The following is a 15086-nucleotide window of genomic DNA, read 5'->3' as shown; positions in this document are numbered from 1 at the left end:
TTCTAGAATCTTTAGTCCTTGCAGCTTCCCTCAACCCAATCCAATATAGTGTTGTTCTCCCTTCTCTTTTCACTGAGTTTACAGTGACTTCTTACTCTTTTGAGGTGATTGATTTCCTGCTGTCGACCCATGGAGATTTGTATATGCTGTTTTCAGACTAGTCAATTAATTTCTTGATTTAATATTTTCAACAAAAATATACCCTGTATAGACAAGCGAGGGCCAACAGATTTAGAGCTTGAATTTCGTATCTCTTCCATTTGGGCCTCAAAATACGGAACAATATTAGCCGGAGCATAACCCCGTTGTTCTACATTAGCCCTCCTAACTATCGAACTAACCTCAGAGCTATTTTTTAACATCCAAACGGAATGTGAGTTTGCTTTATTGCAAACAGCCATACCAGGGCCAGTGTTCCCCGGATCCAGTACCGGGAGATCGAAAGCCACTGTCATCCGCAACACTATGGTCACTCCATACCGACTGGAGGACAATAGAATCTCACAAGCACCAAACATTTGATAAGAGACAACCACATAGTTTAAGAGACTCTGAATGTGATGAGAATGAAAACATAAACTGTGCTGCTTTGTCGACAGGCACTCTCCCTTCACAGCTAGGTATGTGCTCTATATGTATCAATGAATACATACATCAAGTGGAGAAACTGGGATTCTAAATAGGTATTCTTATGTTGAATGTGCAGTTTGGAAAAATTCCTTCATCATTGAAGTGAAAAAAGGATGGGCACAGCACTTTGAGGGGGATTACCTATCATCCAATGTTTAGGTTTGTAAATGTTTTATTTTAACTAAAATCCATGTTGACTTTGAAAATAGCTTTGCTGGTGGACTTCAATAGAAATTCTGGGCTGCCATCTGGAATATGTAAAAGAGGTCTGTGAGAAATTGAGTTTGTATTGGTTGACTGGGGTGTGAGCCCTGGTCAAGCAGCAACCACAATCCTTGTCAGGGAAAAGCAAACCCCAAATTAACATGTGATCGACCCCCGTGGTAGCTTGGCACAGAGCAGTCAGGCGTTAATTAGAGGCTATCTGTAAAGTATTTGTGCAGCACCTAAAACCATAAAACAGGGAAAACTCCATCAAAAAGATTCCATACCAAGTTAGAAAAACTAGAGTAAAATGTAATAACTAAAACAAGGCCAAAGTGAAAAAAATCCAATCAGTAGAAATGGAGAAATATTATTTTTTAAAGAATATAGTGGATATAGCACCAAAACGCACAAATTGCCAACTCAAGATATCTGGTTGGACTGGGCTGGGACAAATTCACACTTTAAGGCTGACCGCGATGGAGTGCAGGTCGAATACAGTTGCCAGGGTAGGACAGCTAACATTTTAACAGCTCACGTTCATGCCAAGAGTCCTGTATGCATTACAGAGGGCCGCAAGGAGCAGGGAGAGCATCACAGGAGGCTATTGACAAAGTGCGAAGAGTCGCCTGGCGTTGCAGTGGGCATTGCTGGATCTTCATGGCGGCAGCCCCATAAACAGTTGATGCAGCCGTGTGAAGAACTCAAAAACCACAGCTGAGGGACAGAATGCAGAACAATGTCATACATTCACCCCAGTACAGAGATCTGGGCCTACATCCATTGTTTTTTTGCACTCCACACCACCCCAGTTCAGACATGGCCATATGCAAATCAGTCTGACCCTGTGCCTCATGGGAACAGTCCAGCCCGAACTGCTGAGCCATGCCTTCCCTGGACCGGAAACAAGCTTTTGAGGACCGGTTTCTGGCATTCCAGCAGTCTTCAGCCCGGCTTGCTTGAATCCAGTGGTGTGGAGTGCATGGGACTCACGTCTGAGCATACCCATCCCACTCGGGGTGACAAATTGAAAAACCACAGGTGATGGAAAGAATGCAGAACAATGTCATACATTCACCCCAGTACAGAGATCTGGGCCTAAATCCATCGTTTTTTGCACTCCACACCACCCCAGTTCAGACATGGCCACATGCAAATCAGTCTGACCCTATGCCTCATAGCAACAGTCCAGCCCGAACTGCCAAGCCATGCCTTCCCTGGACCGGAAACAAGCTTCCGAAGACCGGTTTCTGGCATTCCAGCCTTCTTCAGCCCGGCTTGCTTAAATCCAGTGGTGTGGAGTGCATGGGACTCACGACTGAGCATACCCATCCCACTCGGGGTGACAAATTCAAAAACCACAGGTGATGGACAGAATGCAGAACAATGCCATACATTCACCCCAGTACAGAGATCTGGGCCTAAATCCATCGTTTTTTTGCACTCCACACCACCCCAGTTCAGACATAGCCATATGCAAATGCATGGCTTGGCAGTTCGGGCTGGACTGTTCCCATGAGGCACAGGGTCAGACTGATTTGCATATGGCCATGTCTGAACCTGGGTGGTGTGGAGTGCAAAAAACGATGGATTTAGGCCCAGATCTCTGTACTGGGGTGAATGTATGACATTGTTCTGCATTCTGCCCATCAACTATGGTTTTTGCATTTGTCACCCCGAGTGGGATGGGTATGCTCAGACATGAGTCCCATGCTCTCCACACCACTGGATTCAAGCAAGCCGGGCTGAAGACGGCTGGAATGCCAGAAACCGGTCCTCGGAAGCTTGTTTCCGGTCCAGGGAAGGCATGGCTTGGCAGTTCGGGCTGGACTGTTCCCATGAGGCACAGGGTCAGACTGATTTGCATATGGCCATGTCTAAACTGGGGTGGTGTGGAGTGCAAAAAAACGATTGGTTTAGGCCCAGATCTCTGTACTGGGGTGAATGTATGATATTGTTCTGCATTCTGTCCATCAACTGTGGTTTTTGCATTTGTCACCCCGAGTGGGATGGGTAGGCTCAGACGTGAGTCTCATGCTCTCCACACCACTGGATTTAAGCAAGCCGGGCTGAAGACGGCTGGAATGCCAGAAACCGGTCCTCGGAAGCTTGTTTCCGGTCCAGGGAAGGCATGGCTTGGCAGTTTGGGCTGGACTGTTCCCATGAGGCACAGGGTCAGACTGATTTGCACATGGCCATGTCTGAACTGGGGTGGTGTGGAGTGGAAAAAAACGATAGATTTAGGCCCAGATCTCTGTACTGGGGTGAATGTATGACATTGTTCTGCATTCTGTCCATCAACTGTGGTTTTTGCATTTGTCACCCCGAGTGGGATGGGTATGCTCAGAAGTCAGTCCCATGCTCTTCACACCACTGGATTCAAGCAAGCTGGGCTGACGACGGCTGGAATGCCAGAAACCGGTCCTCGGAAGCTTGTTTCCGGTCCAGGGAAGGCATGGCTTGGCAGTTCGGGCTGGACTGTTCCCATGAGGCATAGGGTCAGACTGATTTGCATATGGCCATGTCTGAACTGGGGTGGTGTGGAGTGCAAAAAAACGATGGATTTAGGCCCAGATCTCTGTACTGGGGTGAATGTATGACATTGTTCTGCATTCTGTCCATTAACTGTGGTTTTTGCATTTGCAGCAGTGTGAAGAGTCAGGCTGAAGGAGCTTTACACTGATTTGCGGTTCGAGCAAATAAGTCTTAGTGTGAATGGGCCCGTTTGCAGTCGCACAAAGCGCAAAGGCTTGATTTAAGTGGCAGTGAGCTACACCAAGGTCCAGGAACTAAGAGGCACCTCTGGAGGATCAGGAACATATTGCATCTAGATCCAAGGGCAGGTGCTGGAATCTGGGGAGCCTTTTATGTCAATGAGGCTCAGATCAGGAGTCCAGCAGACTAGCTCTTGACTGGGGTCCTAGGTTGAAAATGAAGTCAAGTTATTCCTCCCCAGGCAAGAGGACAGCAGGCAGCAAATCAGCACATCAGAGCAACAGTTCCTTCAAAGGAGCGATCCAGCAGACTGCCAGTCCTTTCAGCAGCACAGCAGCAACACAGCAGTCCTTCTTCCTGCCAGAGTAACCACTGAAGTCTTAGTGTCTGAGGTTCAGATTATAAACAGCTGTGCCTTTGAATTGGGGAGAAGCTTCTAGAGACTGGCCTATGAAGTGCAAAGATGCCATGACTGACTGACTCATGGCTAACTATAGGGAGTATGCAACACTTTGTGTGGAGACCGGACAGAGCTATTCAAGTGCAAGTGGGGCTGGGCCTAGCTCCTTCCACCCATCCTACCAGTGATAACCCCTCCAGTCACACCTAAGCTCCCCATTGTGTGAGCCTATCCAGAAGGAATACACAAAGCCCAACAGTCATGTGATCCAGAGACAGGCTTTAGGTTCCAAATGACCACCTGAGTGTGTCTATAAACCAAATAATGTAAGAAATAAGTTGTAGCTAAAGGAGACCAAATACAGTACATATTCAGTAGAGTTTAAGTTTCCCATGCTTAGTTAGTGTACCCTGGATAATCTTTCACAGGAGACCATCAGGATATTGTAACTAAGTACTGTGCACACACATACTGTCAGTGAGCACCACAGGGCACTGCACACTTTGGTGTAAGCTTTGTAATCATGGATATAAACAAGGTCGAGTTGGCCTTTAGGGCAATCTGGTGGTGCTGGTCTGACAGGTCAGTGTGAGAGACGTATGTTTTGCCTGTTTGTTGGCTTTGTCATGGTTTGGTAGGTTTGTTTCTACAGTATATTTCCCTGATATTACTGAAAACATTGACTGCAGCTAGCACAAATGTGTGCAGTCTCCCAAACCTTGAAACTGCTCTAATTTACAAATAAGGGACACTTTTTAGCTACCTGATTGAGTAATGGGGTACACTTTCATTTTGGTGCCCGTGTTCATTTCTTGTCCCTGTCTGACTCTGGATCTAAACCAGGATTAATGTGGTAAGAATGGCGTTTTTGAGGATAGCTATATCTTCGTTAGAAGAACCAGATTCTTTTTGCATAGTTTGCTCCCATCTACAGTATAGTGTCACTATTTAGGAGTACTCTAGCTCCCATGGTAAGTGGTATTTTCATCAAATGTTGTGGTTAAAAATGCATTGCTGTCTACAAGCTAGCCATTACATTTTGACAGATGTATAGTGCTTACAGATATGCTGTTTACCACTACATTTGTCACAGTTTAGCCTCATCATGCACACCAGGCACCCACAAGAATAACCAGGACATTTTATATAATTTCACCTGCTCTAGAAAATCTGTGGACACCCTGTTCATCTTGATTAAAAACAATTTATTGATTTTTTGGAACAGTATTCATAAAATTGTGTGTCCCCATAATGCAGCTCGGCCTATACATAATGAGTCTGATTAAGAGCCAGATGGAGCGGTATCCCTAGCTGGGGGATACCACTCCGTATTATCATGACTTGTTGGGTGTTCTTGCATCCAGCTGGGATGTAGCATAAGACTTTTCTGCAACCGTGCCCAAGACTTGCCCCTTTCTCCATTTCTTCCTTTTACGCGTCATGCTGTATTCACTCTTTGGGCTTACAGCTCGCACATTTCCTTTTTATTTGTCCCTTCGATTGTTGTTCAACAATGCTTGCTTTTTAGTGGTTAATCCTTCCTCCTTGTCCTTCCATTTTGTGTTTGGTTTCCTCCCATCGAGCACCGCCCAATTACTGTAAACATTACGCTTCTGTGGTTATGTGTTCATTTGTAGGACTTTTTTTTTCTTTGAATCTTGATTGTGTCACTATGTGCTAGTCTTCATTGGTTCAGCTTTGGCTCCAATCACATAATCTCCCTGACCCGTTCAAATGCAGAGATGAAATGAAATGTCAGACGCTTCAGAAGCCGTCTTTGAAATCTCCCCTTTGATTTTCTCTGACTTCAAAGTGCAAGGATTTCCCCCAAACCCCTCTCGCCTTGCTGCTTGTTGCTTTAGCAAGCCTCGGGCACCAGACCTTCACCAGCTCAACCTTGCAGCACAGTTAAGAGCAAGGCTTGGGCAACAGCTATCACATTTTCTCTGACAATTGGTTATACAATGGGAATTTGAGCGACCGTAAGGTGTTGGAGGGCTATACAAAAGCACTAGTTAGGTTACACAATGTCAGATTCATGTTTGGGGGCATTTTTATAGAGCACAAACTCAATTTACCCAAAGGTACTGATGCGCTTTACAAAAGTGCTAGTTGTATTACACAAGGTCAGGTTAATTGTTTTGGTTTTAGGTGTGCAGAGATTTAGTGATGCCGACCTCGCCCGGTTATTCATTATTTCCCCTCTATCTGACAAATGGGAGCAATATTAGTCCCTCCCACCTCCTCCTATGTCACTGCATGTCTTCCTTGTTGCCTCTTACTGTCGTCGTCCTCCTCTCCAAGCTTTAATTTCAAAACACATTCACTGCAGCTCCCCAGGGACTGTGAGGCATTTTGTAAATCTCTATCCTTCATGTCTTTGCTGTGTGGAATGCTCACACTCTGTCCCTACTGTTGTGAGTGTTCCACTTCGGAATTTTGATGTCTGGTATTTGAAATGTTTGTACAGTTGCACTGTGTGGTGCTCCTGTGCTAGCTGCTGCGCAGCACCTGTTGCCATTAAATCATGGGACAGAGACGGCCCTGATCAAGGCTACTGAGGATATCAGAACCATTCGCGACGCGGGTGGTACAGCAGTCTTGATACTGCTGGACTTATCAGCGGCATTCGACACGGTCGATCATGCCATCTTGATCGACCGTGTCGAAGCATTGGGGATTAGACACAGGGCCAGGACTCTCCTGGCTTCCTTCCTTGCCGAGAGAACTCAGGTAGTCGCCATAGGGCCTTTTCAGTCCACCACACTGTCCTTGCCGTGCGGTGTACCTCAAGGCTCATCCCTGAGTCCGACACTCTTTAACATATATGTGTCGGACCTTGCCAAAACCATTCGTGCCCATGGGATGAGCCTTACATCTTACGCCGACGACACTCAGTTGGTTTTGGCCATCAAAAATGACGGCCAAAAAATCGCCGATAATTTCAATCTGGGCATGCAGGCCATAGGGAACTGGATGGCATCCAACTGCCTCAAATTGAACTCGGATAAGTCCGAGGTGGTCATCTTTGGAAGCTTAACCCCAGAATGGTCTTCTCGTTGGTGGCCACAGTCTATGGGTCCTCCCCCCATCCCTGTCAGCAAAGTGAGGAATCTAGGTGTCATGTTTGACGATCGTCTCACGTTTTTCCCCCATGCAAATCAGATTGCCTCCTCTGCTTTTTATAATCTACGAATCATTAAAAAAATTCTCCCCTTCCTTCCTGTCTCTGCTGGTAAAACCCTGATCACGTCCTTGGTCCTGTCCACCTTGGACTATTGTAATGCCCTATTTCTGAATTCCCAAGAAAAAGTTCTCAATAAGCTGCAAACCATCCAAAATGCGGCTGCCAGACTGCTGGGTGATATCCCCAAGTTTCAATCAGTCTCAGGAACCATCAGAGAACTTCACTGGCTTTCCATCAGGAACAGATCTAAATTCAAAGCTTTGTGTATTGTTTATAAGGCGCTGCATAACCAGGGACTAGCCTTTCTTATGCAACAACTTGTCCCCTATTGGCCCACCAGATCCCTGAGGTCTGCTGACCTCCTCCAACTGGAAATACCCCGTACCAAACTGGTTTCATGGGGCGACAGAAGATTTCTCGTTTCAGCACCCAAGCTCTGGAATACTTTGCCACTATCTATAAAGAGCAGCCCCTCTCTGTGGTCTTTCCGAAAGCATCTTAAAACGTGGCTATTTGATCAATAATTACATCCTTCTCTAAGGCAGATTCAGCAAATACTTAGCGCCAAGATGCCCACGGGCCTTTGCTGCGCTTAACAAGTGTTTAAATAAATAAATAAATAAATTAAAGCTCGTTTTCATCCTACAACGCTTTATCTGTGCATCATACTTACTACACATTTCTTATTATATAATGTGAACTTGAGCAACCCAAAGGTGTTGGAGCGCTTTACATGAGCACTAGTTGCACTACACAATGTCAGATACATTTTTGGGGGCATGTTTATAGACCACAAACTCGACTGACCCAAAGGTATTAAAACGCTTTACAAAAGCGCAAGTTACATTACACAAGGTCAGGTTAATTTTTTTGTTTTTAGGTGTGAGGAAAGTAAACAATGACGATGTCGCCCCTGTTTTTTCATTATTTTCCCTGTACCTGACCAATGGAAGCAGCTTTCATCCCTCCCACCTCCTCCCCTGTCGCTTCATGCCTGCTGCCTCCTCCTGTCATGCTCCTTCTCTCTGGGCTCTAATTTCAAAGCACATTTTTGGCAGCTCTCTAGGGACTGTATGACACTTTTTATTATATAAAGTGAAGTCGATTGACCCGAAGGTGTTGGAGCACTTTACATGAGCGCTAGTTACTGTACACAAGGTTAGATTAATTTTTGGGGTATTTTTATAAAGCATGAACTCGACTTACCCAAATGTATTCAAGTGTTTTCCAAAAGCAGCAGTTACATTACACAAAGTCAGGTTTATTTTTGGGGTTTCAGGTGCACGGAGACTAAGTGATGCTGACGTTGTCTCTATTTATTCATTATTCCTCTTATACATGATAAATAGTAACATTTTGTTGTGTTTACTATGTCTAGTACTCCTATTCCCAGGTGGCTAGGACAGAGAGTAGGACCGGGTGTTTGCTGATAAATGGATGGAGCGAGAAGTGTTTTGAATGGAAAACTCTGGAGAAGAGTGCCTGGAAAATAGAGGCCTGTGGAGGAAGGATGTGATGTCTCCGCCATTTGAAAGTACTTTGCTGCTTTTTTACATAGGCTGTTTAATACTCTAGTGATGCAGTCCCACATAGAATATTATAATGCTAGTCAAGTGCTCTTGACTTGCATCGAGGCACTTGCCTTTCAGTCTGTGTTTAAAAGCCTTGTAATATGTCCATACATGTTTTCTGAGGCATGCATGAATTCCCGAATCACACTGCATGACCTAGTGTGTAGTAAGTGGATAGTTCTCTAATTCCTGGTGGTATAGCACCCACGATAATGTGCTGCATGGATAAACACTTCCAAGGTCCCACAGGCAAGACCAGTATGGGTTATGCCAATGCCTATTCTATGGCTGTCTGGTGTATTGCATTTAGTGCTCCCTCCCCGCTATAACTCAACTTCCCTTTTCCTCTTTCTGCACCAATTTGGGCCTCCCTGCACACATTTTCCATCTGCTCAGACCAGGTGGTCCATATTTGTAATACATTTTAATCCAGATGAAACTGGAAATAATATAAATATCTCCATTTGGTAAAACCAGGTCCGCACTATAATTCCATAATTTGTGACAATTAACTCTTAAAGGCAGCAAATCTATGATGACATTCTGGTCGGTAACTATAATTCCAGCCCCTCAGAATTTGCTCATGGAATTCATCGTAATTGGGGCAAAGTATCAGTTTTGAATACATCTAGTTTACTGCATTGTCATGCTTGTATTTGTACACACAAGGTGCCAGCTCTCCTACTCACAGTACTTTCTCATGTTTAATGTGTAAGTTGTGCCATAACCCAATTATTTTGACTATTAATTTTGGATATGGCTCATCTACTCTGCATATTTTCTCTTATACTTTATGGTTAGTTCTTCAAATCCCCATTCAGAGTTTAAAGATTTGCACTGCAAAGGAAATTATATTTCAACCTCTCTTTGGCTGAGTGGCTACACCAAACCCACATGTCACAGAGTGAGATAGAGGGGCAGATGCTTTAGTCCTTCAGGTAGCATATGACAGCTGCACCAATAGGAAAGAATAGAGTGAGGGTATCATTGTCATATTGCTTGGTCGCGAGGCCAAGGACTTGTATGTGCTGTTGAAGGCTTCGTCCCCAGGAGGTTGTTATCAATAGACATGGTCTGTTTCTCCTCTGTATGCTATTGACACACATATAGGTCTGTTCTGCAATAGCCTCAAGATTACACAGAACTCATATTATGACTCTACTAACTGAGGTGATCTGTTGGGTGAACTGCTGTGAGATATTGCATAGCAAAAACGCTGAGGGGATGAATGGGGAACCTGAGTCTACACTGAGATTGTGAAAAATCGACTGTTCACATCCAGAACTTTTTGGAGTCTTCTGCTCCTTGTGTGCAATGTCCATTACCTCAGGTCTCACTTTGACCATGGCATCGACACACAGGTCAGCTTGCTGCTGAAATCAATAGAACTTAGAATAGTAAGTTGCATTACATTGCATAAGACTAATGGTCTTAGGGCCAGATGTACTACAATTTTAGGGGTCGCAAATGGGAACTCGGTCCATTTGTGACCGCTAAATACATCTGTGCAATGCACAAACCCTATTTTGCGAGTCAGTAACGAATTACTGACTTAACAAAATAGGGTTTGCAACTCGCTATTAGCAAGAGACGTGCCAAGGGTGTTCCTTTCTAATAGCGAGTCGCACTACTATGTGTGATTGTCAGCGACCGCAATTGTGGTCACAAACCACTTGCAGTGAGTAGGTTGAAAGCCACTCACAAATGGGAAGGGGTCCCCACAGGACCTCTTCCCCTGGCAGCAGAAATATTTTTTAAGAGCAGGCAGTGGTCCCATGGACAGAAACGTTTCATTTTTCCTGCATCCTATTTTCCTTTAAGGAAAAGGGGCTGCATTTTCAAAAACTGCTTCATTCAAAAAGCATCAAGTATAATGGGGTTACCCAGTGACCCTCAGAACCTGGGTATCTCAAATATATGCTAAAGTAGGTTCTGCCGGGAGAAGAATAATTACTTTAAACTTATCATAAACATTTATGCATGAAGAAAGAAGAACACACCTAGTTTGAAGTAATCAAAAGGAATTGTATTAGCATCTCAATTCATTTTTCTTTTTACAATTCTATCTGGTTGTAACATAGTCTTGCTGTCACAAAAAACAAAACAGTATTGGTAAACGATGCAAAGTAAACTAATCTGTGATAAGGTGATCATCGAGGATTGACAGAGTGCTTAAAGTGACTAAAATATATACAGTACTGTAAAAGATGTTTCTAAAATGTTCATTCAGTAAACATCAATCGATATGCACATGAATCTCCAGTCCATATACAGTTTTGCTTTTCACATGGAGTGGAGAGAGTAGGGAATAGATTTTGCAGCCACGAAGATGTTCCGACCCAAGGAGTGCGTGATTCAAGAGGAGTGACAGTGGGACTTCTTCAGGACAAGGGGGACAGCCAGTGAGGCTAGCAACCAAAGGCCAGTGGAGTACCTCAGTTGATGATCCATCAGGGGTTGAATTCTTGTCAAGGATGATGAAGAATTTCATCAATATTAACCCATTGAAGGTTGGATTGTAGGAGCAATTATGTTCGCATCAGGATTGGTATTAATCAGATTCTTGGAGCAGTGATGTTGGTGAATCACAGCAGCTGTGGCTTGAGTAAAAAAGCTCTAGCCAGCCAGCTGTTGACTTCATTGCTGGCCAGAGCTTTTTGAAACAAACCACAGCTGATGTTATTCACCAACGAATGAAACTTACTACCTACGGTCATCCACCTCATGGACAACCACATCAATTTCAGAAAAACTTAAAAGCCTACCTTTTCTCAGATTCATTTTTATGCAACTTACATACAATGCAGCAGTAAAACCCCTAACTCAGACATGAGAGTTCTTAGCTTCTTTTAGCACTGCGATGTCACCTTGCACATGTATTGTTGTTGCTGGATTTGGGGAGTGTGATTACATGCTGATAAAATGAAATTAGCATGCTAATAAAATTAAATGAAATGTGTGAAATGTTTGATGGCAGAGAGTTTGGTGCACGCTGACATGTTTCCATGATATATCCCATCTAGGCGACCATGGTGAAGAAGGTTGCAATCATCGGTGCTGGTTGCTCTGGGCTAGGAGCTGTGAAGTGCTGCCTGGAGGAGGGGCTGGAGCCCACCTGCTTTGAGAAGAGTGATGATATTGGAGGGCTCTGGAATTTCAAAGTATGTATTATTTCACACCATGTGTCTGGCAGAAATGCAGCTAGTCCAAAATATTCAAAATTGTATTCATTCACATACCGACAGGCAGGGTGATAGTGTAGATACCCATTTTGGGCTGTTCATTCTGACTTTTGAAGCCGCAAGGATGGGGTTTGCACCATGCAGATCCTCTGTGCACTTCAAGTACCAGCAGTACTCAATTGGATAGACATTTTGTCTTGAATGAGGCTTAACAACAGCAGTTCAAAAATGTATCAATGACATTGTAGCACATTTTGTCCCACAAGGATGGCAGAGAATAGTAGATCCAGAAACCATAAAGGTTTATTAGCAGAATATCCAAGTTAGAAACTCAAATCCAAAGCGAGTTCGCAAAGAAAACACAAAGGTTCAGTTTCCCCAGAAGGAAAATTCCCTACAGATTAGCTAAAAATTCAAAGGAGGTCAGGGAAGTTTAAGCAGCAGGTGTCTGCAAGTAAAGCCTCTAATGCACAAGCAAATGATAGTTCTGTTGGAAAAAAAGAAAAATAGATGCGCTTGAGTGTTTAACTCTGAGCAGGGAAAAGTAAGCATATGTTTTCAAGAGAGAAGAAAGGGGCACTTGCTCTCGAAAGAGAAAGTATGAGCATCTGAATTCAGATCTAGACAGTAGCAATCGGAATCCAACTAACTCAGCGATGCACAATTGAACATACAAGTTCTAGAGTGAAGTGCATCTCCCCACAGTTCCCAAGAGAAGGAAACAAATCAAAATTTAGCATTTTGTCAATAAGAAGTCAAATCTCTCCTTCCCAGGCGTCTCACAAAGGAAGCTCACAACTGCACAAGCTGTTACATCACAATTAAGATGTCCAGACACAGTTGCAAAAGACTCATTATGTTACTTAAAATCAAACACAACTTGCAAGCATAAACAGTTTATGGAAAAACTAGCACAATTGCTATAATTCATTTGGTTAAACCACGGCAACTATGATAATGAACATCAGCCAAAAGCACAGTTTCGATGTCAGCAAAAACGATTTTACTGAGGCCTACATTAACTATTGCTAATTTAATGTGAACACATTTTAACTATAGTTACTAGTAACATGAGATTCACTAATTGTAGTCAAACTTAATATGGAACCACACTTTAGATATATATAGATATAATGTGTGTTTATATATATATATACATATACATATATATATATATATATAAACACACTCCTGGTCGAAATTCATCCGTGAAAAAACCAGAGTCGGAGCCCAATTGTAGTACGGTGCTGTCAGTTTATTCAGCAGAGAAAAACCCAACGCGTTTCGAGATCAGCCGATCTCTTGCTCACGGTTGGAGCTTGTCAGTACTAACATTCATTTAAAGCAACATACTAGTTTGTAATTGCAACACGTGATCATCGACATAAAGAAAATAAACAAAATAAGGCTATGTCTGTCAATTAGAAACAGTGTTTCGTGTAAACAATTCTGTCAATTCCAAAACAGAAATTACGTTTGGAAACAATCAGGAGCCACCGTTCATTCTAATGTCTGATTTAGACTTGCATGAGTATTGGAACATATTCCTATTTGGAGAACTACAATAGTTATAATTGTGGTCCAATAGTGAAGCCCGCCCATAATAGCCCGGCATCAGGTTACGACACTGTGTTAGGATTCACATCAGTGTCCGTGATTATTTGTCCATAAATTGTGCTGCCCCAGTGGGCAAAAAGTCAATCAGTTATTAAGTTACGGTGACCTCCAATGTTGCCCATGTGGGCAATGGGTTAATCCATATCCCTGTAAAGGAAAGAAAAGACATAGCTATATGTGACAGTATTTACAGTGTGGATCAGTGCATAGTTAAAACCAATTAAAAAATTTGAATTTAGTTACCACAGAAGCAGCAGCATATATCACATCAATAGAACTATATATCAAGTTTGGAGATGTATGGCTAACTCTTCCCCCAGATTGTGTCCTGTAGGTTGCAGAGTATTATACATTATAATGTATTTGGATTCAAGTTTCCTTAACTCCAACCACCTGTTACCTCCCCTCTCATTGCATTCAATACTGTCCAGAACACAAAATCTCATTACATTAGGATCTTTGTTATGTACATCAGCACAGGATACTGCTGGTTCTCGTTTCTGATTGCTCTCTGGTGTTCTAAAATCCTAAGTTTTGGATGGAATTGTTTTTTTTACTCTCTTTTATCATTGTATTACTCAATGAGTCAAGAGAGTAAAAAAACCAATTCCATCCAAGGTTTTTACCCATGTCGCAGGTGTAAAGCCTGCAAATACAGCAACAATTTTAAATCAATACAATTGTGTAAAGAATAATGTGCTCATAAAATCACTAAACACCTTACCTGTACGACTGAATATGTTGTTTATGCCCTCGAGTGTCCCTGTAACAAATTTTACATAGGATGCACAACAAAACAGGCAAAACTTAGGATTTTAGAACACCAGAGAGCATTCAGAAACGAGACCCAGCAGTATCCTGTAGCCAGGCATTTTGCTGATGTACATAACAAAAATCCTAATGTAATGAGATTTTGTGTTCTGGACAGTATTGAATGCAATGAGAGGGGAGGTAACAGGTGGCTGGAGTTAAGGAAACTTGAATCCAAATACATTATATATATAGCTATGTCTTTTCTTTCCTTTACAGGGATATGGATTAACCCATTGCCCACATGGGCAACATTGGAGGTCACCGTAACTTAATAACTGATTGACTTTTTGCCCACTGGGGCAGCACAATTTATGGACAAATAATCACGGACACTGATGTGAATCCTAACACAGTGTCGTAACCTGATGCCAGGCTATTATGGGTGCGCTTCACTATTGGACCACAATTATAACTATTGTAGTTCTCCAAATAGGAATATGTTCCAATACTCATGCAAGTTTAAATCAGACATTAGAATGAACGGTGGCTCCTGATTGTTTCCAAACGTAATTTCTGTTTTGGAATTGACAGAATTGTTTACACGAAACACTGTTTCTAATTGACAGACATAGCCTTATTTTGTTTATTTTCTTTATGTCGATGATCACGTGTTGCAATTACAAACTAGTATGTTGCTTTAAATGAATGTTAGTACTGACAAGCTCCACCCGTGAGCAAGAGATCGGCTGATCTCGAAACGGGTTGGGTTTTTCTCTGCTGAATAAACTGACAGCACCGAACTACAATTGGGCTCCGACTCTGGTTTT

The 15086-nt window shown here is 43.0% G+C and overlaps 1 protein-coding gene across 2 annotated transcripts in view; it reads left to right on the top strand.

Moving 5' to 3' along the window:
• LOC147747793 (flavin-containing monooxygenase 1-like) overlaps window positions 1-15086 on the top strand; it is a 534466-nt gene that overhangs the window by 84129 nt on the left and 435251 nt on the right. For both annotated transcript variants that reach the window (XM_086955881.1, XM_086955892.1), the window contains one exon: window positions 11731-11868. In XM_086955881.1, coding sequence (XP_086812007.1) covers window positions 11737-11868 — 132 coding nt within the window. In that variant the 5' untranslated portion in view covers window positions 11731-11736. The remainder of the gene's footprint in view (window positions 1-11730; window positions 11869-15086) is intronic.

The sequence above is a fragment of the Lissotriton vulgaris genome, chromosome 1_1 (assembly GCF_964263255.1).
Source record: "Lissotriton vulgaris chromosome 1_1, aLisVul1.2, whole genome shotgun sequence".
Lineage (NCBI taxonomy): Eukaryota > Metazoa > Chordata > Amphibia > Caudata > Salamandridae > Lissotriton > Lissotriton vulgaris.
Note: the sequence above shows the minus strand (reverse complement) of the source record. Positions and strands in the feature narration are given on the sequence as shown.